The sequence below is a fragment of the Papio anubis genome, chromosome 7, assembly GCF_008728515.1.
Source record: "Papio anubis isolate 15944 chromosome 7, Panubis1.0, whole genome shotgun sequence".
In the NCBI taxonomy this organism is placed as follows: domain Eukaryota; kingdom Metazoa; phylum Chordata; class Mammalia; order Primates; family Cercopithecidae; genus Papio; species Papio anubis.
Window position 1 is genome coordinate 146,967,770 of NC_044982.1, and position 24,721 is coordinate 146,992,490.

General features: G+C 46.2%; 2 protein-coding genes and 1 long non-coding RNA gene across 4 annotated transcripts in view; 1 reads left to right on the forward strand and 2 right to left on the reverse strand.

Moving 5' to 3' along the window:
• Positions 1-8,898: 8,898 nt before the first annotated feature.
• Positions 8,899-14,609, reverse strand: LOC110743672. The gene is made up of 3 exons (XR_002523025.2): positions 14,521-14,609; positions 10,603-10,821; positions 8,899-9,197 (listed from the first exon to the last, which is right to left on the reverse strand). It is a non-coding gene; the product is annotated as an uncharacterized LOC110743672 (long non-coding RNA).
• A 59-nt stretch (positions 14,610-14,668) lies between these two features.
• Positions 14,669-18,124, forward strand: SRP14 (signal recognition particle 14). The gene is made up of 5 exons (XM_003900777.4): positions 14,669-14,774; positions 14,922-14,994; positions 15,474-15,586; positions 16,811-16,843; positions 17,341-18,124. Exons 1-5 carry the CDS (start codon positions 14,751-14,753, stop codon positions 17,530-17,532), a joined length of 435 nt encoding a protein of 144 aa, XP_003900826.2. The 5' UTR covers positions 14,669-14,750; the 3' UTR covers positions 17,533-18,124.
• A 146-nt stretch (positions 18,125-18,270) lies between these two features.
• EIF2AK4 (eukaryotic translation initiation factor 2 alpha kinase 4) overlaps positions 18,271-24,721 on the reverse strand; it is a 113,264-nt gene continuing 106,813 nt past the window's right edge. Inside the window, exons 35-39 of one of the 2 annotated variants that reach the window (XM_021940415.2) lie at positions 23,758-23,855; positions 21,956-22,024; positions 21,369-21,413; positions 19,721-19,839; positions 18,271-18,821 (exon numbers count right to left, since the gene is read on the reverse strand). In XM_021940415.2, coding sequence (XP_021796107.1) covers positions 18,764-18,821; positions 19,721-19,839; positions 21,369-21,413; positions 21,956-22,024; positions 23,758-23,855 — 389 coding nt within the window. In that variant the 3' untranslated portion in view covers positions 18,271-18,763. Of the gene's footprint in view, positions 18,822-19,720; positions 19,840-21,368; positions 21,414-21,955; positions 22,025-23,757; positions 23,856-24,721 lie in introns of those variants that run through there. The other variant, XM_021940416.2, reaches the window with a different exon arrangement.

Sequence of the window (24,721 nt, forward strand, 5' to 3'; positions counted from 1 at the left end):
TCCATCCTCAGCTCCCACTTCCTTTCCCTAGGAACTGTCCATTACAATCTCTGGTATGACTTTTTAAAAAGCCCATTCAGTCTTTGTCCCCCTTTCCTGGCACAGAGCTTTAAAAACCTTTGGGATCTCCTGAGTGACAGGAATGCCTTTTGTCATTTGTAATGAGCATTTTCATCATACGTGAGGTTATGATAAGAAGGCAACTCAAGGTGGGTCCTTAATTTTAAGGGAGACTGGCCATGACAGAAAGACCAAGCATGTGATCAGAGTGGAAATTTTGTCCCTACTCCCATCCCCACCGCACCGCCAACTTCTGGGGCGAGAAGGAGGGACTAGAGATTGAGTTCCTCATGTGGTTCATGATTCAATCAATGGTGCCTATGGAGTAAAGCCCCATGTAAAAGCTGGACACTGAAACTGAGAGGAGCTTCCCGGTTGGTGAACACACCAATGTGCTGGGAGGGGGACATGCCACATTCCACGAGAGGAGGGTGTGGAAGGTCTGCACACATACACCCCCCCACCCCGCCAACACCTTGCCCTACATAGCTCTTCCCTTTGGCTGTTCTGAGTCTATATGATAATAAAACTAATTGTAAGTTTAGCATGCTCAGTGAGTTCTGTGAGCCATTGTAGCCAACTACTGAACCCTAAGTTTGGGTGGTGAGGACTCAAATTCGTAGTCAAGTCAGACAGAAGTGCCAGTAGCCTGTGGACCCTGCGTGCGCCTGAGTTCTGAAGTAAGGGTAGTCACGGGGACTTTGACATTTAACTTGTGGAGTCCGACACTGTAAAAAAACCAAACTCGGTTTTTCCTCCTATACTCTCTCAACACGTTCCTGACACCAGATGTGGGGGCAGGGGTCTCCCCCACCCACCAAGCAAGCCGTCATTTCTGCAGCAGACACCAGTGGGGCATCCTCCAGTTCGATTCTGACTCTACCTGCCGACAGTATCAGATCACACAGGTTGAGAACTCAGTCCCCTCTCCTCACTTCTGATGCCAAGTGCAAGCCCTGGGTTGCTTCTCCACTGCTCTGTCTGACCAGCTAATTGGGGTTCACTAAAGCAGCTCACAGAACTCAGGGACAACTTACTTACATGTGTTAGCTTATTATAAGGATATTCCACAAGATATACATGAAAAGATGCATAGGGTGAGCTATGGAGGAGGGGTGGAGCTTCTTCAACCTCTGTGGGTGCTCCATCCTCCAGGAATCCCCACGTGTTCAGCTATCAAGAAATCCTCTGAACCTTGCCCTTTTGGGTTTTTATGGATGCTTCATTACGTAAGCCTGATTGACTAAACCATTGGCCACTGGTGATCAACTTAAACTTCAGCCCCTTTTCCCTCCCTGGAGGCTGAAGGGTGGGGCCGAAAGTTCCAATCCTCTAACCTTGTCTTGGTCTTTCTGGCGCCAGCTCCCATCCTGAAGCTACCTAGGGGCTTAGTGTGTAAAAAGACACTTACCACTTGGGAGATTCCAAGGATTTTAGGAGATGTATGTCAGGAATGAAGACCTAATACCTGTTTCACAATATCACAGACGCTAACTGCAGGTAGTTAGTGTCAGAAATGACACTGAAAATCCAACTGCAGGAGGCCCGCTGGTGTCAAGGAATAGTTGTCAGAACGTACAACCAAAGAGGCCTCTCTTCCCTCAAACCCACATCACTCTCCTTCTCCCGCCTGAAATGTCTTTCTGCTCCCCGCATTAACTAGTCCACTAGTCTGTTTTTCTAAATTCTTTCTTCCCTTCAAAGTCTACCTCCTTCACAGCGTGGAACTAGTGATGCTGTCCTGTAGCCCTTTCTTGTATGTGTAACTCCGCACCTCCCACTAGGTAGCGTCCGCTTTTGAAGACAGACCTGGGGAAGGCTTGCTGAGGACAAAGGAGTTGCTCACTAAATGCTCATCGCTGGCTAGAAGGGGAAGGCTGCACTGAAGTGAGGAAGGCTGCTGGCCTGGCCAGCACTCCTCCAGAAGAAGCCTCCGCTTCAGGCCTCTCGCCCTCCCTCCTTCTCCTGTTGGCTGTGAGAAGCAGTGTCTTGGGATGGGCCCGGTTTTGGGGGTGCTGGCTCTGCAGTTTCCAGCATCATTGGCCCTGACAGTAAATACAAAATTTTGGCAGCATCTTCTACTGGGATTGCAGCCCACCCAGGCCAACACCCAGCCCCACACCCACACTCCACACACACACCGCACACCCCACACCCCACACACACATCCCCTACCTCCCACACCACACATTCCCTACACCACACACACACACACCATCCCCACCCCCCACACATCCACACACCCACCCCTGCCACACCACACCCACACACCACACACACACCGCACCACACACAACCCCACACACCGCACCCACATACACCACACCCCCCCACCCCACACACACACCACAACCCCCGACACACACCACACACTACACCACACCCCCACACCACACACACACTGCACCACACACAACCCCACACACTGCACCCCATACACCACACACCCCCTACATACCACGCACACACCACAACCCCACACACAAACCACACACACCACAGCCCCCCACAACACACACACATCACCCCCACACCTACACACACACACACACCACCACACACCACACACAAACACACCAAACCCCCACACTACACACTCCTCACACACACATCAAACCCCCCCCACACCACACACACATATAGACGCACACACCACACCCCCCACACCACACACACACACCACCTCCCACACACCACACCCACACACATCACTCCCCCACATCACACACACACACACACACCACCGCCCCCGCACATACCACACCCCCTGCATACCACACCCCCCACACGCACACACACACCACACACACCAACCCCCCACACACCACACACTCTTCACACACACACCACCCCCACACACACCACACACACAACCACACACAGACGCACACACCACAACCCCCCCACACTACAAACACACCACCCCCCAACATGCCACACACACACACCACCGCCCCTGCACACCACACACCCCCGCACACCACACACCTCACACACACACAACCCCACACACCACAAACACACACACCCTACCCACACCACACACACACACACACACACACACACATACACAGACTCCATGCTTCTAGTTTATATCTGGGTTTCTATTTTAATGAGTTGGAAAATCACTGAACGGGTCAGAGTCTGGCTTCCAGAGCATTCTCCTCTCCTTTCTCTCCCTTTGCTGTTTGGCAAAGGGCCAGTAGAGAACAGTGCATTCCCTCTTACACACTTTCTCACCCGCCTTCCACCTCACACACTCCACCTTTTCCTGGAGCTGCCTCCAAAAGCCGAGGTTTGTGGTTCCTTAAACAGCTCTGACAGAGTCTAGTTGACCCAAGCCATGCGGGTAACTGGTGGGGGCAGAGAGCCATGTTACCTGTCCCCTCAACACCCTGGAAGATGAGCCGGCAGTAGACAGGTGGGGGCTACACTGGGCTCCTCCTCCCAGGGAGGCCAATGCGAGAGGTTTCACAGAGTGACCTAGAGGCACTTAGGAAGCCCAGGGCCTTCCTCCACATCACTGCCCATGGGCAACTGCTCTGAGCTGCTAAGCCTGGATCTGGCTTCAGAAAAAGCATGGCTCCTGTGTGATCTTTGGGCCTCCACCTTCACTCCTTCTTCCAGCTCCCACCTCCTCTGAAGGTCTCTCTCAGCATATGCTGGATCTTAGAAGGAGAGAATATTAGCCATTTTTACCTCATGGAAATTTAAATGGCCATGTTAAGTTTTAGCTGTAACTGGAATGAAAGGCCTGGTCCCCAGTTATAGGAATTTTAAGGAGCAGCTTAAGTGGAGAGGGTTGGGAGGAGGGGATGTGTCTCTCCTGGTATTACTGTGCCCCACTCCCCAAGTTCTGCTCATCAAGCAATCTGGAAGAATTCTTGCTCTTCCCCACCAAGTGTTGGGGAACCTTCTTCTATAACACTTCCTCTTCTTAAGACATTCTCAGTCCAAATCTCCCAAGATTTTCTCCCAAATCTCTTTACGGTGAGGATCTGGGGGAAACAAAATCTCACCCTGTTTCAAGTTCTGAATAGCATACAATTCCATTTTATCTTGCCCTCAATTGGATTCTCATCCTAATTTCTCTCCCAGCTATACTAGCCCCCAAACAGTCACTACGGCAGTCCCCAAGTTACCTGAGAGCGCCGGAGTCTCACATGTAAAACTGGAAGGGACTTTACAGCTCAGTCCCAACTCCCCAAGTTACAGAGGAAGAAACTCAAGTCCAGCGAAAAGTTACTTGTCCAAGGTCCCATGCCAATGAGTGGCAGAATTCAGATTAGAACTCAGTGCTTCAGCTGCCACTCTAGTGCTGTTTCTGAAAAGCCATAACCACTTCACATGCCCACTCAATTTAGGGTTTGAGTCCTGGAGTTTAGGTACTATTTTTGGAGACATTGTTGGAAGTTCTAGGATGAGGTATTTATGAAGATTCGGTTCTCATTTCCCTCTCCAAAGCTCTTGGTTGGGTAACGTGGCTCATGTCTGTAATCTCAGCACTTTGGGAGGCTGAGACAGGAGGGTCACTTGAGGCCAGGAGTTTGAGACCAGCCTGGGCAACATGGTGAGACCCAATCTCTATAAATAATAACAATAATAATAACAATATAAAGCTCTTGTTTTGTGTTGTATTGCCATAGTCAACTGCAACCTGGTCTGGGGTAGGAGGAGGCAGGGGGCTGGGGGTAAGGAGGGCTGCTGAGCTGTGTGATGTCTTTGCTGGGCCCCAGCCTGGCTGATGGGGGTTTATCCACCCCGACCTGAGAGCAGGTGTGGGCCCTCTGTCCCCAGAGCTTCTTGAAGAACAGTTTGTTCTGCAGGGTGCAGCCAGGGTAGGGGGAGAGTTGCAGATACCAGCACAGCCCTGGAGCCTGTTGCAGCTGCTTCCTGTTGTCAGAGGGCTCCTCCACCAAGCGGCTGAGCTCCCTGACACCTCCACACCCTTGCCTAGTTCTCTGTGTAGTATCCTGCCTCAGTAGGCCAGCAACTTCCCACGGATACCAAGGAAGGCTCTGTTCAAGTAGCAAGAGCTCTGAGTGAGGAAGTGCCCTGTGGCCAGGCACATTTCCAGCCTCGTGGCTGACCACCCCCGGTGCAAACAGGGTCCTGTCCTCACATATGCGGGTTCATTTCTGCCTTGTCTTCCCTTCCCTGTCTGAAAGATCTTTCCCATCCCGTCTGCAAAGTCAAGTTCTCCCCACCATTCTCGGTTCCATCTCTTCCCCAAAGCTTTGTCTGCAGTGACTCTCCCCACCCCCGCTCCACTGGCAGTACTGGACTGTCCAGCATGAAAGTGTGGGCCCTCACTTCACACTGCCTTGTCTTGTGGTTTGACATTTCACCTAGGTTTGCTTTTTCTCCTTTTCAAGACTCGAAGACAGGATGATTTGGGTCCTTAACCACTGCCTCCTACTTCAAACAAGATCCCTTACAGAGCTGAGCTCAAAAGCCGACCCTGAGTAGTAAGGGCATAAGAAATCCTGGCTGAATGTCCCGTCTCAGTGTCTCTGTCCTGGTTCCTGCCTGAATTTCAGTCAGCTGAGCCACAGTTCACCCCAGACCCTGTAGCATGTTGGGAGGAGAAATTTGGGCTCCTCTGCCTGGTAGTCACATTGCCTCACTGCAGGAAGTGACCCAGGCCTTGCCTGTCTCCCAGCTTGTGGGCCTCCTTGCCTCCAGGTTCCCCTCTGACTAATCATGAGAGTGCTATGGGGCTGACTGGAAGCCACCACTCCTGTCCTAGAAGGGACTTCCCCAGCCTGAATGCTTGCAGGTGGATGGCAAGGGAAGGGGGAGAGGGCTGGTAACATGCAAGGTGGTGCCCTGGTCCAGCTCCAGGGACACGGCTCATAAAACACTCCCAATAGGGGCTGTTCAGCCTGTCTCCATTCTTGCAGCTCTCTTCGCCCCAAGCCTCAGGCGGGGCCTGGCTCATTCTCCCTGGGGGGTCTGAAAGGGGCTGGAGTGGGGGTGGAGTGAGCAGCAACCCGGGACTCTCAGCTCAGCGCTCTTCCCCCCATTGTGAAATGGCCTTGGATAAGGGCCAAGCAGGAAGCTGCCTCCTATAGCTCCGCGGCCTGGCGCCTGGGGTGTGAGGACTGCCCCAGGCCCTTCCCTTCCCAAGGGAGGGCTGAAGCTGACACGGGGAGTCCACCTGCACGGAGACACTGAGCTGCCCTTGGCTAAGTCATGAGGGGCCTATGCCCTCCCTCCTGCTCTCTGTGCCAGCCAGGTGGTGGCAGGGAGAGGGGTGTGTAGAAAGTGCACGGGCCTGGGGCTCAGGGCCCAGGGCATCCAGTCTCGCCTTTGGCATTACCAAGCTTTGTGATCTTGGTCCAGTCACTTTCCCTCTTTGGACCTCACTCAGTTTCTATTCACTTGTGAATAACTAGAAGGTAAAGGGTTGGACTAAAAAGGTCTTGGAGGCCTCTCCCAGCTCAAGATTGTGACTCACTGAAGTCGATGATTCATTGATGTTATTACCGGGACTTGGCTCTGATCAGACGGGAGTTTGTTCATTGTGTCTGTCTAGGAGTCCCTGTGTAAATCTGCATCTGTGGGTCTGTCACAGAGGTGGAGTGGGCTTCCCCAAACAATCAAGGAGGAATGACGACACAGAGGCCAAGAGATGAACACCATCTGTTGCTTTGGGGAATTGAGACACCTGTTGGGTAATTTGTACAGAACTCTGGCTATATAATTTCCTGTCCTTGACTTTCAGACAGGAAACTTTAAATTTGGGATCCCTAACCATCATGAATAAGGGAGCCCCTCCCACCCACTAAACCCATGAAAGTGTGGGGAGGAGGAAGGCAGGAATAGGTGTTCACGCCCCAGACTTCCAGCCTGGCTGCGAATGCTTGAGCAATAACTATGCTTGCCTTTCGTGGTCTCAGTTTCCCCTCGTACAATATGGGGTATGCTAGCCCGCTTCTTGAGGTTCAGCATGAGAAGAGAAGAACCTGTTAAAGTTCACGCATGTTTCTTGAGTGCCACCACCTGATTCTGTACCAGGATGGCCTTCCAGGCATGTGGGGCCAGGGGTTGCCCATGGGGTGTAGCCTAGAGGATATTGGCAATTCCTTTGTATCTCCCCAAAGCCCCATACCAGAAATCCCACCATTAGAGTCTGTTCTTTGTTTTTTTGGGTTTTTTTTTTTTTTTTTTTTTTTTTGAGACAGTGTCTTGCTCTGTCGCCCAGGCTGGAGTGCAGTGGCTGGATCTCAGCTCACTGCAAGCTCCGCCTCCCGGGTTTACGCCATTCTCCTGCCTCAGGCTCCCGAGTAGCTGGGACTACAGGCGCCCGCCACTGCGCCCGGCTAGTTTTTTGTATTTTTAGTAGAGACGGGGTTTCACCGTATTAGCCAGGATGGTCTCGATCTCCTGACCTCGTGATCCGCCTGTCTCGGCCTCCCGAAGTGCCGGGATTACAGGCTTGAGCCACCACGCCCGGCCAGAGTCTGTTCTTTGTTTACCATCACCTAAGTTTCCTCCACAAATGGAGGGCGTGTGACATACTGTTTGTCCTGAACATGTGTGTGATTTGGCTACCAGATGGGCTGCCTCCACGCAGCTGGCTGAGCTTGGTGAGAGCCTGGGATTCTGGTGCGGATGGACGGGAGGGTGTTTTGTGGGACTGAATATTTCTACTCAGGGTACTGCTTGAGAAGGAGAGGAAAAGAACAATGAAACCTAGCTTTTCTGCTGCGCTTTCTCACTTATAAGGTATTTATATTCACGTTGTCACACTGAACTCACCACAGCAGTGTGAGGAAGATACTCCCATTTTACAACTGAGGAAATGGAGGCTCACAGAGATTGAGATGACTTTCCTTCAGAGATACAGCCAAGAAATGCCAAGTTGGGCCTCGAATCCAAAGACAGAACTAAGGAGACAGGATTCTGCCTGGGAGTGAGAGGGGGACGGGGCTTGGGATAGGAACCCACACCCAGAAGGAGGGAAAGATGAGGAGTGGAGAGAGAGTCCCATTTTGTTCCACTGTGCCTAGAGCTGGCCTCTTTTCTGCCTTCCCTCCCTTCTTGTCACCTCTTTGGACAGCTGAGAGACAGCTGAAAGCTCGGCACTCCTGAGCTGCCCGCAGGCTACACTCATTTGCAAGTTCTTCTCTGCACAGAGGTGGCTGGCTCCTCAGTAAAACAATGCTCACCTCACAGGACTGTTGGGGACTCAAAAGAGGATATATGTAAGCACCTAGAAATGAACCGGGCACTTAGTCACTTCTCGAGAAATATAAGCACGCTATTGTATGAGAAAAAAAAAGTCTCTTCTCTAGCGGAGAATTCAGTCAGCTTCTCGCACCTAGAACAGTGTCTAACACCGCTTGTTTAGCCTTGTTCAGTGAATGGACGAATGATAATCTTTCTGTAACACGGAAAGTTCTAGTCTCCACAGAAGTAGTTTTGAAAAATAACGACCACAATCTTGGATATTCTTAGGGTTGATCTAAGGTAAATGATAGGGCAAGATCTGGGAGCGTCTGAGGCTGCGCCCAGGGCTGCGCTTGTCTGGTGAGGCCAGGGCGTCCCCTGCTGGCCCGAGGCGCGCCGCAGGCAGGTTAAGGCCACTCCTCACCTCTGCGATGGCGCCTGGAGGGAGGGCGTGGTGGCGTTGCCTACTTCCTTGCCGTGAGCGAGGGGAAGGCCAGTGCTAATCACTGACACTTGTGGGTTCTGGAAACTTCCCTAGGGCCCACAGAAGGGGCTAGGGGGAGAAAAGCAGCAGTTCTCAGAATTTTGGAAGTAGAAGTGACATTAGCAATCTAGCCTAAGTCCTGAACGTAACAGTGAAAAAACTTTAAAAAATACATCAACTGGGTGTTTACTATGAGCCCTTTACTTGGATTATGTCCTTGAAAGCTGACAACAACCCTCTGAGGCAGGTTCCCTGTGGAGGATAAGGCACAGGCAAGCACCTAGTGCAGGGTCTCACAGCAAGTGGGGGAGCAGGGTGAGCCTGGGGCGTCTGACTCACAGTCCAGGACACCTGCGCTATCTCTCTAGGGCACTGGGGCTTGCGATTTCAATCCAGGACTTCATCCTGGGGTGGGGATGGAGAGAGTTCCTGGGGCCCTGAGTTGGCTGAGCAGATACAATGCACACTTGTTGACCAACTGCAGAAAAGAATAAAGGAATTGGTAACTGCCAGTGTTGGAGTGGATTCAGTCCAGGGAGTGTGTCGACGTGGCTTCAGGGTGGTTACTCTCTCTGGGCATCCAGGCTTCCAGGACACACTCTCACCTCCCTCTGGCCACCCCTGTGGCCTTCTCTAGGATGACTCCACCAGAGCTACCCACCTCCCGCTGGCGTAGGAGGTCTCCCAGCCTTAGGTTCTAAAACTTGTCATCCTGAAGCCAGACCTGCCCAGTGCCATTCCTCGATGTGTTTAGATGACACCCTCCTTCCTTCATCCAGAACTGACCCTTAAATCAGCACGCTGGAGCTACGGTGAGGCAGCTCAGAGCCCAACGTGTAGTTCCCCTCAGACTGAAACTGAAAAGTTAAACTAGCTCAGAGGCCAGTCCTCCGTAAGGTGCACAGTGTCTTGTTGCAATCTGCTCCTGTAGAATGAATCCACCTTGACAAGGAGGACATGGGAACAGCCCACTCCCATCCAAGGGACTGTGGTGTAAAAATGCATACCTTAGCTCATTTACTCCTCCCTTTGACATGAGGTAGGCACTTTTATGACTTCCCCATTTTACAGATGAGGACACTGAGGCACAGAGAGACTTAAGCAATTTTGGAATATGCAAAAAAGATTACTGGAAACAAACACATTAAAGAAAAAGATAAACTCAAAAACAACAATAACAAAAAACAAAACGAAACAAAAAATAGTGGATGTTTCCAATGAAAAATTATACATTGTTTAGAACACAGCCTTCTGGATTAGCTGATTTCTAGCCTTTCATTTCCTTTGCACTATTTTACAACTCTGTAGGTTGTAGAGACTCAATGGCAATGCAGAGGATTTTTGTCTATGGACATACAAATGCTTCTGTTCAGTGAAGGGACAACCCTGGGTCCCTCCTGTGCAAAATCCAATTTTGCTTAACAAATTCATTCCAGAATTCCTGATGCTTACTGGATTCTCCTTTGAATGGACTGTAACATACATCTCATTTCCTTATTTATAGGTTAAATACAATAAAATTTTTTTTGAGACAGCATCTCACTGTTTCCCTGGCTGGAGTGCAGTGGCACAATCATGGCTTATTGCAGCCTTGACCACCCCAGCTAGGAACCCCATCCAGGAACTAGCGACTTTGTTTTTAACCATTGTACTTTCCAGGCACTGCAAAGTGTAATTGCATTAGAGTAACTGCAGCTGTAAATTAATCAGCCCTAACCTGAACAAGATCCTTGACCCTAATTCAAACCCTAACTGAATTCCTGACCCTAATTTAAAACCAACTCTAATTAAAACCTAATAAAGTGTGCTCTGTCTGAGGAAAAAACACATTACACCGCATTTTGGGAGAGACAATCTCAGGCTACACAAATAAGCATACTTACTCAGGTCCCTTGGGTGGGCTCGGCCCTGAGGAGCAGGAGGTATTTTTCAGCGCCCATCTTCCTGTAGTATCCCCGCCCATGGAGAAGTGGCCAAAGCTGGTACAGTGTTTTGTGCCCAGGGCCTTCATTTTGCTCTTGGTGCTGCCTGGGCCTTTGATGAAGCCCCCGTGATATGGGAAGGGATTTGGGAACCATTTTCATGTCATGCTTCTCCTAGAACTGTGAAAGGGAGAGGAAAAACTGAGGGAGAGGGAGCAGGAAGGTGTGTGGCCTGCATGACTTAGAGACAGTGACCCAGCTCCATGCCTCACATACACACTACTCTACTCCAAGGCCAAAAGCCATTAACCTCTATTATGCATTTAGATTACAATTTGATTAATGATATGTTACCTTAATCACACATAATTGCAAGTTAGGATTTGGGGTGCTGGAAAACATCAAAATTTAGCCATGTTATATTGACATAAACTCTGAATTTCATTGTATCCTGAGCTACCTTTATTCCTGATTGATCATATACAACACCATTTTTCTCACTGAGAAATTTATTTTCAGATACAGTCTTATAAATCAATGAACTTTATCATTGCTTTTACTCATCGTTTTAATTCTTTTAATCTCAAAAATTTAAATGTAGCAACATTATTTTACTTCATCGTACTTCCTTTTATGATCCCTTTTATTTATGGCAAATGATACTGGTTTTCCACTTATGATCATGATATTAAATACACTTAAGTATAAAATGAGTCAATTTAAAGAAAAATATTAACTAACAGTACCGGTGGTATTAAGATAATGGCAGAAATCAGGATGGTGATGTTGAAATGATGGAAGGTGTGTGGCCTATAAATAATAACACTATTTGATACTGTACTGTTTATTGGGCATTTACTATGTGCTAGGCCCAATGTTATCAATGATAGTGCTGTTCAGTAGAATTAGTGATGAGGGAAATGCTCTACATCCACACTATCCAAGCCACATGTTGCTACTGAATCCCTGAAATGTGGCTAGGGTGACTGACTAATTAAAATTTTAAAATTAATTTAAACATCTATATTTACCATATTAGAGCAAGCCTAAAGGTCTTACATATAGTATTTTATAAAATCTTCATAACATCAATGAAGTAAGCATTATTATTGTTATTTTGCTAGTGAAGAGACTTAGGCCTTGAGAGGTTGCCTGAGGCCACATAATTAGTAAGTAGTAGAGGTAGGATCTGAACCCCGATCACTTTGACTTCTGAATAGGTGCTCTTGGTCATTTCCCACAGAAAAACAAAGCCCAAAGAATATTCTGTCAGTAGTTGAATTGTACTGGCTCCAGTGCTATGCACACATTCCATGTACTAGGACATAGACATCTCTGGGGGATCATCCAGCCGGCCACCGACATTTTTGCAAAAGTCCAGATGCTAGTGTGATTGCAATCACATTAAACTTTGAAGATAGCCAACAGGACTCATGCAGGTGTAGATGTGAAAATTAAAAAGAAAAAGAACAGCTGGGGGCAGTGGCTCATGCCTGTAGTCCCAACTACTTAGGAGGCTGAGGCTGGAGGATAGCTTGAGCCTGAGAGGTGGAGACTGCAGTGAGCTGAAATTGTACCACTGCCCTCTAGCCTGGGTGACAGAGTGAGACCCTGCCTCAGAAAGAAAAAGGAATCTGAGATGACTCATGGGTGTTTTTTTTTGAGTAACTAGGCAGATGGTGGTGCCATTTAATAAACAGCAAAGATGTGGGAAGTAGAAAGTTTTGATTTGGTCATGTAATATCCGAGATGCTGGTTATACATCCAAGTGGGACTACCAAGTAGACAGCTGAATATGCAAGTTTGGAGCTCAATACAGAGGTAAAAGCTATAATTAAAAATTGGGGAGTCATCCTCGTACACTTCAGGACTAGCAAAGGTTAGAACAGTCTGGTGAAAACCCCTCCTGTAGGGCCACCAACACAAGAGCACTCTGTGATGGCGCCGTGTGAATAACCTCTAGCGTGCGTGTCCAACCGTTTGGCTTCCCTGGGCCACACTGAAAGAAGAATTGTAAGAATTGTCCTGGGCCATATGTAAAATACGCTAACACAAATGATAGCTATGAGATAAAAAAATTTTTCAAAAAGGGCCCATGCATAATTTTGGTGGTATCTGCCAATACAGATGAGCCAAAAAGTCCTCACATTCAAATGGCTGGACACCCATGCAAGAGCCCCGGGCCTTGGCATTACTAGCTCAGAAGCTGAAGTCCTGGTTGCGAGCACCAGATTGACCCACGGTAGGTCAATGCTTGAGCCCCGCTGCTGAGGGCAGGTGAGTGACTCTCTGACCCTTTTATTTAATTATTTATTTATTGCCTCTCACCAAAACCCACACAACAGGGGACTGCAAACAGGTTCAAATCCTGGAGAACCAAAAGCCAATACAGGTTGGCTATACAAGGTCATCAGCCTAGGGCAGGAAGTGGGCAAAAGGCGCTGGCCATTTGGAAGAAAATGTGAAATCAGAGAGTGAACATATTTAAGTCATTAAGTTTGTGAATCTCCTAACTGGGCTCCCCATTTCCTGCCTTGTCTCTCTACAGTGTCTTCACAACCCAGACAGGGCATCTTTAAAAAATGGTAAATCCGATTTTCAGTGTTCTCTTGAAAACTTCCTTAACAAGAGTCTTCTCTTTGTATCTAGAACAAAATCCAAATTTACCATGGTCACAGGCCCTACATAATCTGGTTCCCAGCTACCTCTCCACACTCCTTCACTCCTTGCTCCACAAGCCCTCCTCACCCCCACCCGCACCTGTCAGTCTTAGACACAGGGCAACTTGTTTCCCCTTTGGGGGTTTTGCTCTAGCCATTCTCTGTGTCTGAAACACTGTGTCCCTAGATCTTTGGATGGCTGGTCCTTTCAGCTTTCAATTCAAAGCTCTCCTCTTCGACGAGAACTCCTCTGACCCCAGCCCAAAGCAGTCCCCTTCCCACTCATTATACAGCCCTGCTTAGCTGTCTTCACAGAGCTCATTATCTGAAGCTGTACTACTTACTTGTTTGCTTCATTGTTTATTTCCTCCCTGCCCCTTTTAACCCAAGTTCCAGGAAACCAGAAACTTAGCTTGTCTTATCCTGCAGCATCCCCAACCTCTACAACAGTGCCTGGCACAGACTGAGAGGCACTCAGCGAAAACCTCTTGTGTGGTGGAATGCTTGACTTTATAGAGGGCCCAGGGTTCAAGTTGGCTACTGGCAGAGAGGGCTTACAACCCAGTTCTCCTGACTAATCAGAGGTAGAACTAAAAACTGGGCTCCAGTCCCTCTTTTTTTTTTTTTTTTTTTTTGAGACGGAGTCTCGCTCTGTAGCCCAGGCTGGAGTGCAGCGGCGCGATCTCGGCTTGCAAGCTCCGCCTCCCGGGTTCACGCCATTCAGCCTCCGGAGTAGCTGGGATTATAGGCGCCCGCCACCACCCCCGGCTCTTTTGTATCTTTAGTAGAGACGGGGTTTCACCGTGTTAGCCAGGATGGTCTCAATATCCTGACCTCGTGATCCGCCCGCCTCGGCCTCCCAAAGTGCTGGGATTACAGGCGTGAGCCACTGCTCCCGGCCCAGCCCCTCTGGCTACAGCTAAAGGGCAGCGTTTAGGGAGGATTTAAAGGATCTACAGGAACTTATAATGATGACAATAATTAAAAGAACAATAGCTGATACCTACGGAACACGCTCTATGTGCCAGGCACTGTTCTACGTATTTAATCTGAGTTTCATGTACGCTTCACGACCACACTGCGAAATAGATACTATCATTACCCTCACTTTATGGATAAGGAAACTGAGTCACTGAATTGTTAGGTAACCTGCCCAGCATACAGCTGAACATAAACTATACGCTGCTATCAAAACTTTCTTTTGCTCTCACTCCCTCACCCTGGCTGGGGTGAGAAGTTCTCTCTCCAGTGACGGCCCAGGACAGCCCCAACGCCTCCAGGTCACTGGCCCCCGGACGTCCCACGGCGCCGGCCAGGATTGGTGGAAGAGAAGAGATTGGTGGAAGACAATGGAAGCGTAGTAGCGGAAGTCCCGCCCAGCCTAGGCCGAACTTCCGGCTCTCACTGCTAGGGGCTTCAGCGGAGGGAGTGGAGCGAAGCGTCGCCGCGATGGTGTTGTTGGAGAGCGAGCAGGTATGGCTAGGCCTGGCCGGCAGAGAGACGGGGGCGGCTCAGGCTTTGGTCGAGACCTCTGCCTCCTTCTGCGGGAGGACCAGGGCCTTGACGCGGCGGGGCGAGGATTTGGGGCTGGCTAACGGGGCCGGGCCTGTTGTTTTTCAGTTCCTGACGGAGCTGACCAGACTTTTCCAGAAGTGCCGGACGTCGGGCAGCGTCTATATCACCTTGAAGAAGTGTAAGCAGCGGGAGGGGAGCCGGGCGATGCTCCCCGGGTGCCCGGTGTCTGGGAGCCACCGGAGTCTGTCTGCCGCGGACCGCCGCCTTCCTCTACCGTCCGTCACTCTGTACTGGGCACATTCGGGGCTTCGGGCCTGGAAAATAGTGGGGATTGTAGCGGGCGCAGTCCCCAGCGCTGAGCCGCCTAGGTTGCTTCTGGTAACAATGGGTCGCAAGCAGCCCAGGGCTCTTTGTCAGGGATCCCAAACGCCGCCACTTTGAGTGGGAGTTAACGTGCTTCGCTATTACATGTTTCCGTCGTGGAAATAATAGTTTCTCCAGGGTTTCGCCAGACCGTGGTAGCAGACGAGGTGTTTAACAGAACTAGAGCAGCGGGGCTGGATTAGGTCATCACTTACCCCCTCCTCTGTTTTAACTGTTTGTCTGCCGCTCAGCCACGTATGCGGCCGTGTTCACCAGGATGCATTTTTCCTTCAGATGACGGTCGAACCAAACCCATTCCAAAGAAAGGTACTGTGGAGGGCTTTGAGCCCGCAGACAACAAGTGTCTGTTAAGAGCTACCGATGGGAAAAAGAAGATCAGCACTGTGGTGAGCTGAGTTCCTAAGGCTATCTTTTGAAATGTAAACACTCGAATTGAAGAGAGGATGGGGCGTTTCTGAACCAGGCTTTAATTTACTTTTCCCTTTTGCCCTGTGTGGCTATTTCTGAGACCAGGACCTTCCTATACTTCAGTAGTAGAAAACTCAAGAATAAAATAAAATGAAGAAGGTAGAGGTCAAACAGTCGTTAGTTCTGCTAAAATTTTTGCGGAAATGAATGAAAGTAGCATATTCGTCCTTATTCGTAGTACTGTAAGGAGCCGTTGGCATAAGTATTTGATTCCTTAGCCCCTTCCTGTGCTGGGCCTTCAGTAAGCAGTTTCTTGGTACCAGGTGATGCTATTATTTCCTTATCTTTGTGGTTCACATGGCGAATGTGCAGCTAAATGTTAGGTTTCACACTTGAGAAAATATGCATTTTAGTCAAGAGCCCTAGTCTTTCCTTTCAGTGGAGGTTGAATAATGCAAAGGAAGAGACTTCTTGAGTTGAGTGAATACTACTTTATTCTGCTGTGGCAGAACCAGACTTACTCTCTAATCACATTAGTGTAGGATACTGACTGCATGAAAATGTAGACTAGACTTAGTTGGTAAGTCTCCTGTGACAAGTTATCTTGAGAGGACTTTTACAGTAAAACAAGCCTATGTGGTTTTTACAAATAAAGTTAGATATCATGAAATAACGAAAACCTAAGGAGTCGTCTTCAGAGGTAGAATTTATTTTGTGGTAGCTTGCATTGTGCTTAAATATGCTTGAATTAATGGAAGGCAGGTTTAAAAATAAGATGGGGAGGGAGTAGTTTAAATACATCTTATATTAATGTATAAAAAATTAATACTGAGAAGTCCTCTGACTTTTCTCAGAACCCAGGGAGAACACTCAGTGCCACCTTTCTAAGGGATTTCAAGAGGTGAGAAACAAAGCTTTTTTTTATTTTTATTTTTTTTTTATTTTAAAGGAGCCTACTGCCTTTCACCTCTTGGTGCAATTCTCATGTGGAAAAAGATGTAGAGCTCCTTTTCTTGTTCTCTAGGCAGAGGAAAGCAGAGTAGAAAAGTAACCATTCATGTATTACGAGCCCCTGAAGTTGGGAAGAAGTATTTTAAAGATAAGGATGTTGTCTTCCAGAGGCTTTTGAGATACTGTCTGGGGTGGAGAAGAGGATGCTTATATGGATAATACGTGTGACCTCTTTTTTCCTTCTCTTTCAGGTGAGCTCCAAGGAAGTGAATAAATTTCAGATGGTGAGTTTTGGGTGTTCCTTATGTCTTCCTTCTCAGGGCAAGAGTCAGCATGATAGTGAACACTGGGTAAGATTGATACTTGGGTTCACTGCTCTCTGGAGATAAGTTTTACTGGTATTTTTCAAGTAAAAGCTGCCAGGGTGTGAATTTCAACGCTAATACGCTCTTCCTTTCTAGTTTTTTTTAGTTAGATTTTGTCTTAGGCTGTAGATATATGCTACCTATAGTATAGTTGAACAAGAAGTTGCCTGCAGTTTTCCCTTGAAAAAAACGGAAAAAATGTGTGCAACTGTCTGTGGGTGTTGCAGAAGCTGTTATAATGTGAAAGAGTGTTTTATGCTTATACCATTTTCCGGTACAAGTGTCCAGTGGTGCTATATTCTTTATCAGGTAGGCTTCCTGATTTTTGGCTACCCTAAATCCATTATGCAAATAGGGCTGCTGTTCTGCTAATTTGCACATCTTCCCACTAAGGTATGCTCTGTTGTATCTTTCAGGCTTATTCAAACCTACTGAGAGCTAACATGGATGGGCTGAAGAAGAGAGACAAAAAGAACAAAACTAAGAAGACCAAAGCAGCAGCAGCGGCAGCAGCAGCGGCAGTAGCAGCAGCAGCAGCACCTGCCGCAGCAGCAACAGCAGCAACACCAGCAACACCAGCAGCAACAGCAGCAACAGCAGCACAGTAAAGGGCACAAATTTCCTGCTTTCACCAATTAACCACTGAATTGCTATTTTTTCTGTTTGGCCACATAGCTAGGTTTCTGGTTCCCCCACAGTAGGTGTTTTCACATAAGATTAGGGTCCTGTTGGAAAGAACAGTTGCAGTGTTTATAGGGTAGTTGTGGTAAGAATTTAGTTTATTTTGCATTTGGCTAATTGGTCTGTGTTGCATGGTTATATTCTCCTGGATTATAGATTAAGTCTCTGTAGACATCTCTGTGAAGAGCAAGCTATCATTAAACATGTCTGTTTATCAGCACTGTCTCTTTATTCTTTTCCCATCCCATTTTAACAGTTCTGGCAATAACTGTTAATTCTAGAATGATGTGATTAATGAATAGGCTTTAGCTCTATAATATCTTCTAGGTTATTAGAATTGAAACCTGACAGTTTTATAAAAAGTCATGTTATCTCATGAGCTGCTTCCTACCTGGCTGTATAATTTTATCATCATGGTTCCTCAAGTGCCAATGAGTTCTCATAGTCAAATGAGAGTTTGTTTAACCACCTTAGGATAAACATATTACAAAGTCATCAAGAATAAAGGTTCCAAAGTAATAATGATTTTTGGTTTCTTTATGCCCTTTAGTTTGGATATTTTCATGTGCTTAGTCATTACAGCCAAGGGAAGAAAAGGCTATATCTTAACGTTCTAAGAGCTCCCTAAAACCTTTAGTGTTAATAGATTTACAATTAAAAAGCAGCAGGTATATGAAAGCATTTATTATATCCCAAAAGATAAATTTATAATATATTACACATGAAAAACTAACAAAGCTCAACTTTGTAGGACAGCTTCTTAGAAATTTTTTTTTTTTTAAAAGACAGGGTCTTGCTCTGTTGTCCCAGGTTGGAGTGCAGTGGCGCAGTCACAGCTCACTGCAGCCTCAACCTCCTAAGGCTCAGATGATCCATCTCAGCCTCTGGAGTAGCTGAGACTACAGGCATGTGCCACCATGCCCAACTAATTTTTTCAGTTTTTATAGAGATGGGGTCTTGCTTTGTTGCTCAGGCTGGTCTCAAACTCCTGGTTTCAAGCAATCTTCCTGCCTTGGCTTCCCAAAGTGCTGGGATTACAGGTGTGAGCCACTGCACCTAGCCTCTTAGAATTTAGTTTTAAATTATTATGAATGTACAATATTCCGTTATTCCAGTATAAGCCTCTGTTTGAATGAGGTTAATGACAGTTCTTTAGGGTTAAAATAAGATTCTGTAGTAATCATCTCTATAGCTATACAGAAATAGCACAGACACCCTGCAAAAGAAAGGAAAAGGTTATAAGGACAGACTCAGTTTAATGAGTGAAGAACAGAGCTAATAAATTTTTTTTTTTTTTTTTTGAGACAGAGTTTTCGCTCTTTTTTGCCCAGGCTGGAGTGCAGTGGCGCGATCTCAGCTCACCGCAACCTCCGCCTCCCGGGTTCAAGCGATTCTCGTGCCTCAGCCTCCCGAGTAGCTGGGATTACAGGCATGTGCCACCATGCCTGGCTAATTTTGTATTTTTAGTAGAGACGGGGTTTCTCCATGTTGGTCAGGCTGGTCTTGAACTGCCGACCTCAGGTGATCCACCCTTCTCGGCCTCCCAAAGTGCTGGGATTACAGGCGTGAGCCACCGTGCCCGGCCGCTAATAAATTTTTATAACAACCTGCAGGAGCTTTAAGGAAAAACGAGGGAAGGCTAGTCACTAAAAAATTATATAGGTTTTATACAAGGTGTGACTGATGGGGGTCTGTAGTATAAGGTCCTAATAAGGAGATAACCATTCACCTCATAGGCTTCCTTGTTGCCTTTTAAGTGTGTCATAATGTGAATGATTGATTGGTATTTTGACATTTGGTATTTTAACATAAGGACATACAGCAAAGCAGTCATGGTTATTTTCTTTCATTTAAACATACTTCTTAGAAACTGAATTACCTGGGTGAACAAAACTGTAATTGGGACAGCTACTCCTAGGAACCCTGTGTTTTGTTATTGATGAGATCATGAATGATTCACAGTCCAAGCAAGATTTATTGGCTGTCAGCTGCAGTTCTAACAACAGCTTACCAGGCGCCAAACCTCAGCAAGACAACGAAATAATGTCACTCTGAAACCCCTCCCTGAATTGTAACCATGTGAAACCTGCTATGCCCACCCAAGTGATAACTTACTTTTTTTCTACTTTGATGTTATAAATTTCATCACAGACTAATTTGAGGTATCTTTGCTTTGGCAGGCGTGACAGCAGCTGCTTCACAGTTGTGTTAAATGCCTGTTCATCAGCATCCCACTAGGAAAAAAATAGATAAGACTTAACAGCAGGGCACTAGGGTTTACTAGCTGGCTTCTTCTGGGTCACTAATGAAATTCCAGTGTCATTCCCCTCTTTATACCAGGGGAATCAGTAATAGGGAGATAGCAGAACCGGTTAGGAGACTGCTGGGGTTCCTTTGAAGCACCAATTTTTCTTAAAACAAGACTCCCTAATTAGGGCCTGATTCATGATGGTGCAGCCCTAGTGTGCTGATGTGACTGTAGACCAGTTATTTCTGCCTACTGCTTTTTTTTTTTTTTTTTTTTTTTGAGATGGAGTTTTGGTCTTGTTGCCCAGGCTGGAGTGCAGTGGCGCGATCTCGGCTCATCACAACCTCTGCCTCCTGGGTTCAAGTGATTCTCCTGCCTCAGCCTCCCAAGTAGCTGGGATTACAGGCGTGTGCCATTACGCCCAGCTAATTTTTTGTATTTTTAGTAGAGACAGGGTTTCACCATGTTGACCAGGCTGGTCTCGAACTCCAGACCTCGGGTGATCCACCCACCTCGGCCTCCCAAAGTGCTGGGATTATAGGCCTGAGCCACTGCACCTGGCCTCCATTTACTTTTTGTACAATGGTGATAGCAGCTCTCAAGTATGTATATCCATTTGACTGGATCATAAATCAGTACACTGCCAGTATAGTGGCATATGCTTATTTGTAAGAACAACAAATGAAATACAAAATATTAGTTCTAGGGCCAAGTTCACTATTAATGTAGTTTAATCTGTGAATAAACACTCTGGATAGACAAAAAAGTATTCTTTGATATGACATGTTGCAAAAGTCATCTATAGCTATGACTATAGTTAAGTGTTCTTAATAGCAAACATAACTATTCAAATTTTTAAAGTTCTTATTTAGGCTATTTGAAGATAAAGGGATGTACCTGTAAATATATATATATATTTATAAAGGACCTAATTAATTTTTACAAAAGGATTTTTTTTTTGTATAGTACTCATCTGCAAATGAGCTTCTTTAGCTGGAATGGAGGTTTGTTTGAGAGACAGTATATAGTATAGTGGTTAAGAACACAGATTCTGCTAGTGTGCTTAGGTTCGAATCCTGGTTCTCCTACTTACTAGCTGGGTGACCGTGGGTAAGATATTTAAGCTCTCTACTTCCATACTCTTAAAGTGGGGATAATAACAGTATCTACATTTTGGGGTGGTTATGATTAAATGAGTTACTACTTGTAAAATGCTTACAACAAGGCCTGCCAGACCCTGACACGTAGTAAAAGCAGTATGTGTGTGTGTGTGTGTGTGTTTTAAATAAAATAAGTATCTCTGAAAAAATAAAAAGTCACTAGAAAAGTATAAGTTCATCAACATAGGATTTAGGAATGTATGTGTCACATAAAAGGAAAAATGTTACTAAATTCCTGGGACTGCCAGAAAAATACTATCACGAATGAATGCCATCTTCAGTATTCTTTTGGCAAACTAACAGCAAAGATTTGGGATCTTAAAGGCCACAGTGCAGAAGAGTTCGTATTGCTTACCTCTAATGATAAAAACTGTAATATTGTTTCTTTGGGTAGATCCACCTGTGAATACACAGAAATGTACATCATCTCTCAGGGAACTCTCAGCAGCACAATACTGCCTTGTGACCATAGTGTCACGTGGGATGCAGCAGTATGAATAGGGTTTGCAGAGTCTGAGATGCTATTGTGCTATAAAAGGGCTTAATGAACTGTGCAGTGATAAGATCTTAGCACTGGAGAATTAATAAGCAGTGGCAACTGTACTCCTTTTCCTTCCATACCACATCCAAAAGGTTTGACACTGCTACATGTATTCGGTGTAAGCTTAGTAAGGCAAAGGCCTGAAATATGTAGGAAAATGATTTTTGTTTTCATTTTCCTCCCTTTATCTTTCAGAGGAACAAAGAGGAGAAACAAAAAACCTTAAATTCTCCCCCTAGTTCTTAATAGTTTTAAATTGCATGTAGTTCACATCAGTGACAATAAGGCCTGCACCCAAATTCTGCTGACACTGAGCAGAAAAGCTCTGAACCCTGAGGCAACTACTTTGACAGTATGGACGGAAAGAAGCCACCTTCAAAATATGAAAGAAAGCCACTTACAGCCAGAATTTCAATTTCACTGCTTTTCTGATGTAAGTTGGCAAGGGAGGTCTGAAGTCGAGTTTGTACCTAATAATAAGAAAATGGAATTCAGAACATGTTAAACCAAGCCATCTTTCTTGCCATCTTATTTCCTATCCCAGGACACAATCACAGGGTAACACACCAAAGCCTAGAAAGGATTCCAAATGGTGTCTAAAGGTTTGCCCTTGGCTGGGTGTGGTGGCTAATGCCAGTAATCCCAGCACTTTGGGAGGCCAAGGCTGGGGGATCACCTGAGGTCAGGAGTTGGAGACCAGCCTGGCCAACTTGGCGAAACCCTGTCCCTACTGCAAATACAAAAATTAGCTGGGCATGGTGGCGGGCGCTTATAATATACTAGCTACTCGGGAGGCTGAGGCAGGAGAATCATTTGAACATGGGAGGCAAAGGTTGTGATGAGCTGATACTGCGCTACTGCACTCCGGCCTGAGTGACAGAGTGAGACTGTCTCAAAAAAAGAAAAGATTTGCTCTTAATCCATTCAGAAAGGGGTGTCTAGCAATACGATCTCAGAGGAAATGAGGTTTTTATGACTTATCTTGACCATCTGTTTAATAATCCTTGTCAATTATCTCTTCATAATTTTGAAATGATGCCTTGTAAAGGCTCAGTGCAGTGAAACAGTGCACACAGAGAGATGATAGTATGAAGCTAAACTGGGAAAAAGGGAGAGGTGGCAGCAATGAGGACATGGCATGAGAACTGAAACTTGGTAGGTGATGAAGGCAGTAGGAAGATGGGAAAAATAGGTTTCCACCCAAATCCTGAGAAACAGCTAGAAGAGCTTACAAAAATAAAGTACCTGATCTTTGTATTTCAGTCTGATTACATTTCTAAAATTGACTGCGCTTTTAACACTCACTCTTTCACATATGTCCACAGCATACTCTAACATTCTTATTCTATACATTTAACTCAGAGTTCTACTATAGTTATTTTATTTTATTTTGAGACAAAGCCTAGCTCTGTTGCCCAGGCTGAAGTGTAGTGGCGTGATCTCGGCTCACTGCAATCTCTGCTTCCCCAGTTCAAGCGATTCTCCTGCCTCAGCCTCCTGAGTGGCTGGGATTACAGCCATTTGCCACCACGCTCGGCTAAGTTTTGTATTTTTAGTAGAGAGGGTTTCACCATGTTGGCCAGGCTGGTCTCGAACTCCTGACCTCAAGTGATCCGCCCTCCTCAGCCTCCCAAAGTGCTGGGATTACAGGCATAAGCCACCGCACTTGGCCTATGTTTATTTTCTTTTATTATTCTCTACATAATGCATATGCTTCTAAGTTATAAACTCTTTTGAGGACTGGGGCCATGTTAATGTCTTCTACATTTTACACAGCTCTTAGCACACCATTAGGCATATAGCAAATGCCGAAACCATGTATGGAATGAGAAACCTGCCTTAAGTCTTGTCATCGGCCTCTTCTACTTTGCTGTTTAGAGCACAAACAAACCTCAATTACCTTTAGAGCCAGATTAGATAGTTTTCGTTTAGGTGCAATAACTCTGACAACAGCTGCTTCAAGGTGCCCACAGGGCACAATGGCCCCTCTCTGGAGGACAGATGGGAATTCTGGAGCCAGAGAGATGCTTTGTATTGATAATGCTTTCAGAAGCCACCCAGTTAGGGAAGTTGGAAGAAAAAAATTTTTTTTTTGGAAAAAATATTTCCAAGAAATTCCATGTTTCTTATTTTCCTTTCCTGTTATTGTTTTTCTCTTCTGTAACTCATATTAGAAAGCCAAAGACACCCTGACCCAGTGTACCTGAGTTTCATACCGCCTCCTAGTGCTGGCTGACAGCTTCTCTGGGGCTAGCACACTCACGATGGGAACCACTGTTGCTCCATGGATTTCAAACAAACCTGAGACAGAGAGTTTCAGAATTTACGGCCTTATCTGGTCCCACTTTCTACAACATACTACAGAGAGATGGCAGAGTTTATTAGTAGACATCCTGTGGTGATTCTAAGGGCTAGATCATAGCTGGGCTGTGTTTTCCATCCCTGCAACCATCTGCACCGGATAGGTGAGGCGCCCAGAACCCCAACACCCAGCAGTTTTGATGCATCTCTCCTCAGGCAGGGATTGAGGGGTGGTGGAAGGGGCAGGGAGGCAACATGAGTCATCAAAACCTCAGGGGCCTAAGAAAATCAAGCTGAATATCGCCAAATCCTAAAACTTCTTTAAATTCCTGCAAGAATTGGAAATCTGATGGCAACACAAAGTTAGTGCTAACAGAAATGAATGGGAAAGACTCAATTCTGTTAAAAGCCAAATATGTCTTCTCATGGCCTTAACTGGAACCCTTCTTTTTCAGTAAGGTTGCTAGAGGTGATGAAAGTAAAGGCATAACTATCACCACTGTGCCCTCTTGGCTTTCATGAAAACAAAATGTGTATAGTGTCTTTCTTCAAGGGATTTCAAAATACTTCCTTCAATCCTCTGTATGAGGAAAATCTCCAGGAAAATTATCCACATATCACTTGTACAATAAATTGAGTAAAAGGAAGATTAAATCACTTGTAAAAATAAGAGTAGAAGAGTCGGCTAAATTCCAGTTGTTTTATCATTTTCTAGGATGTGGATTTCAAAGCATAGGGATGAATCTCACGTGGTACAATTTATTGTGTATATGTTATTTTAAAAATAGATTTCCAATGTCACAAGCAGTTAGCCACAGTAATAAGTGCTTAGAGCAAACATATAAGCATCATTATGTTCAGATTAT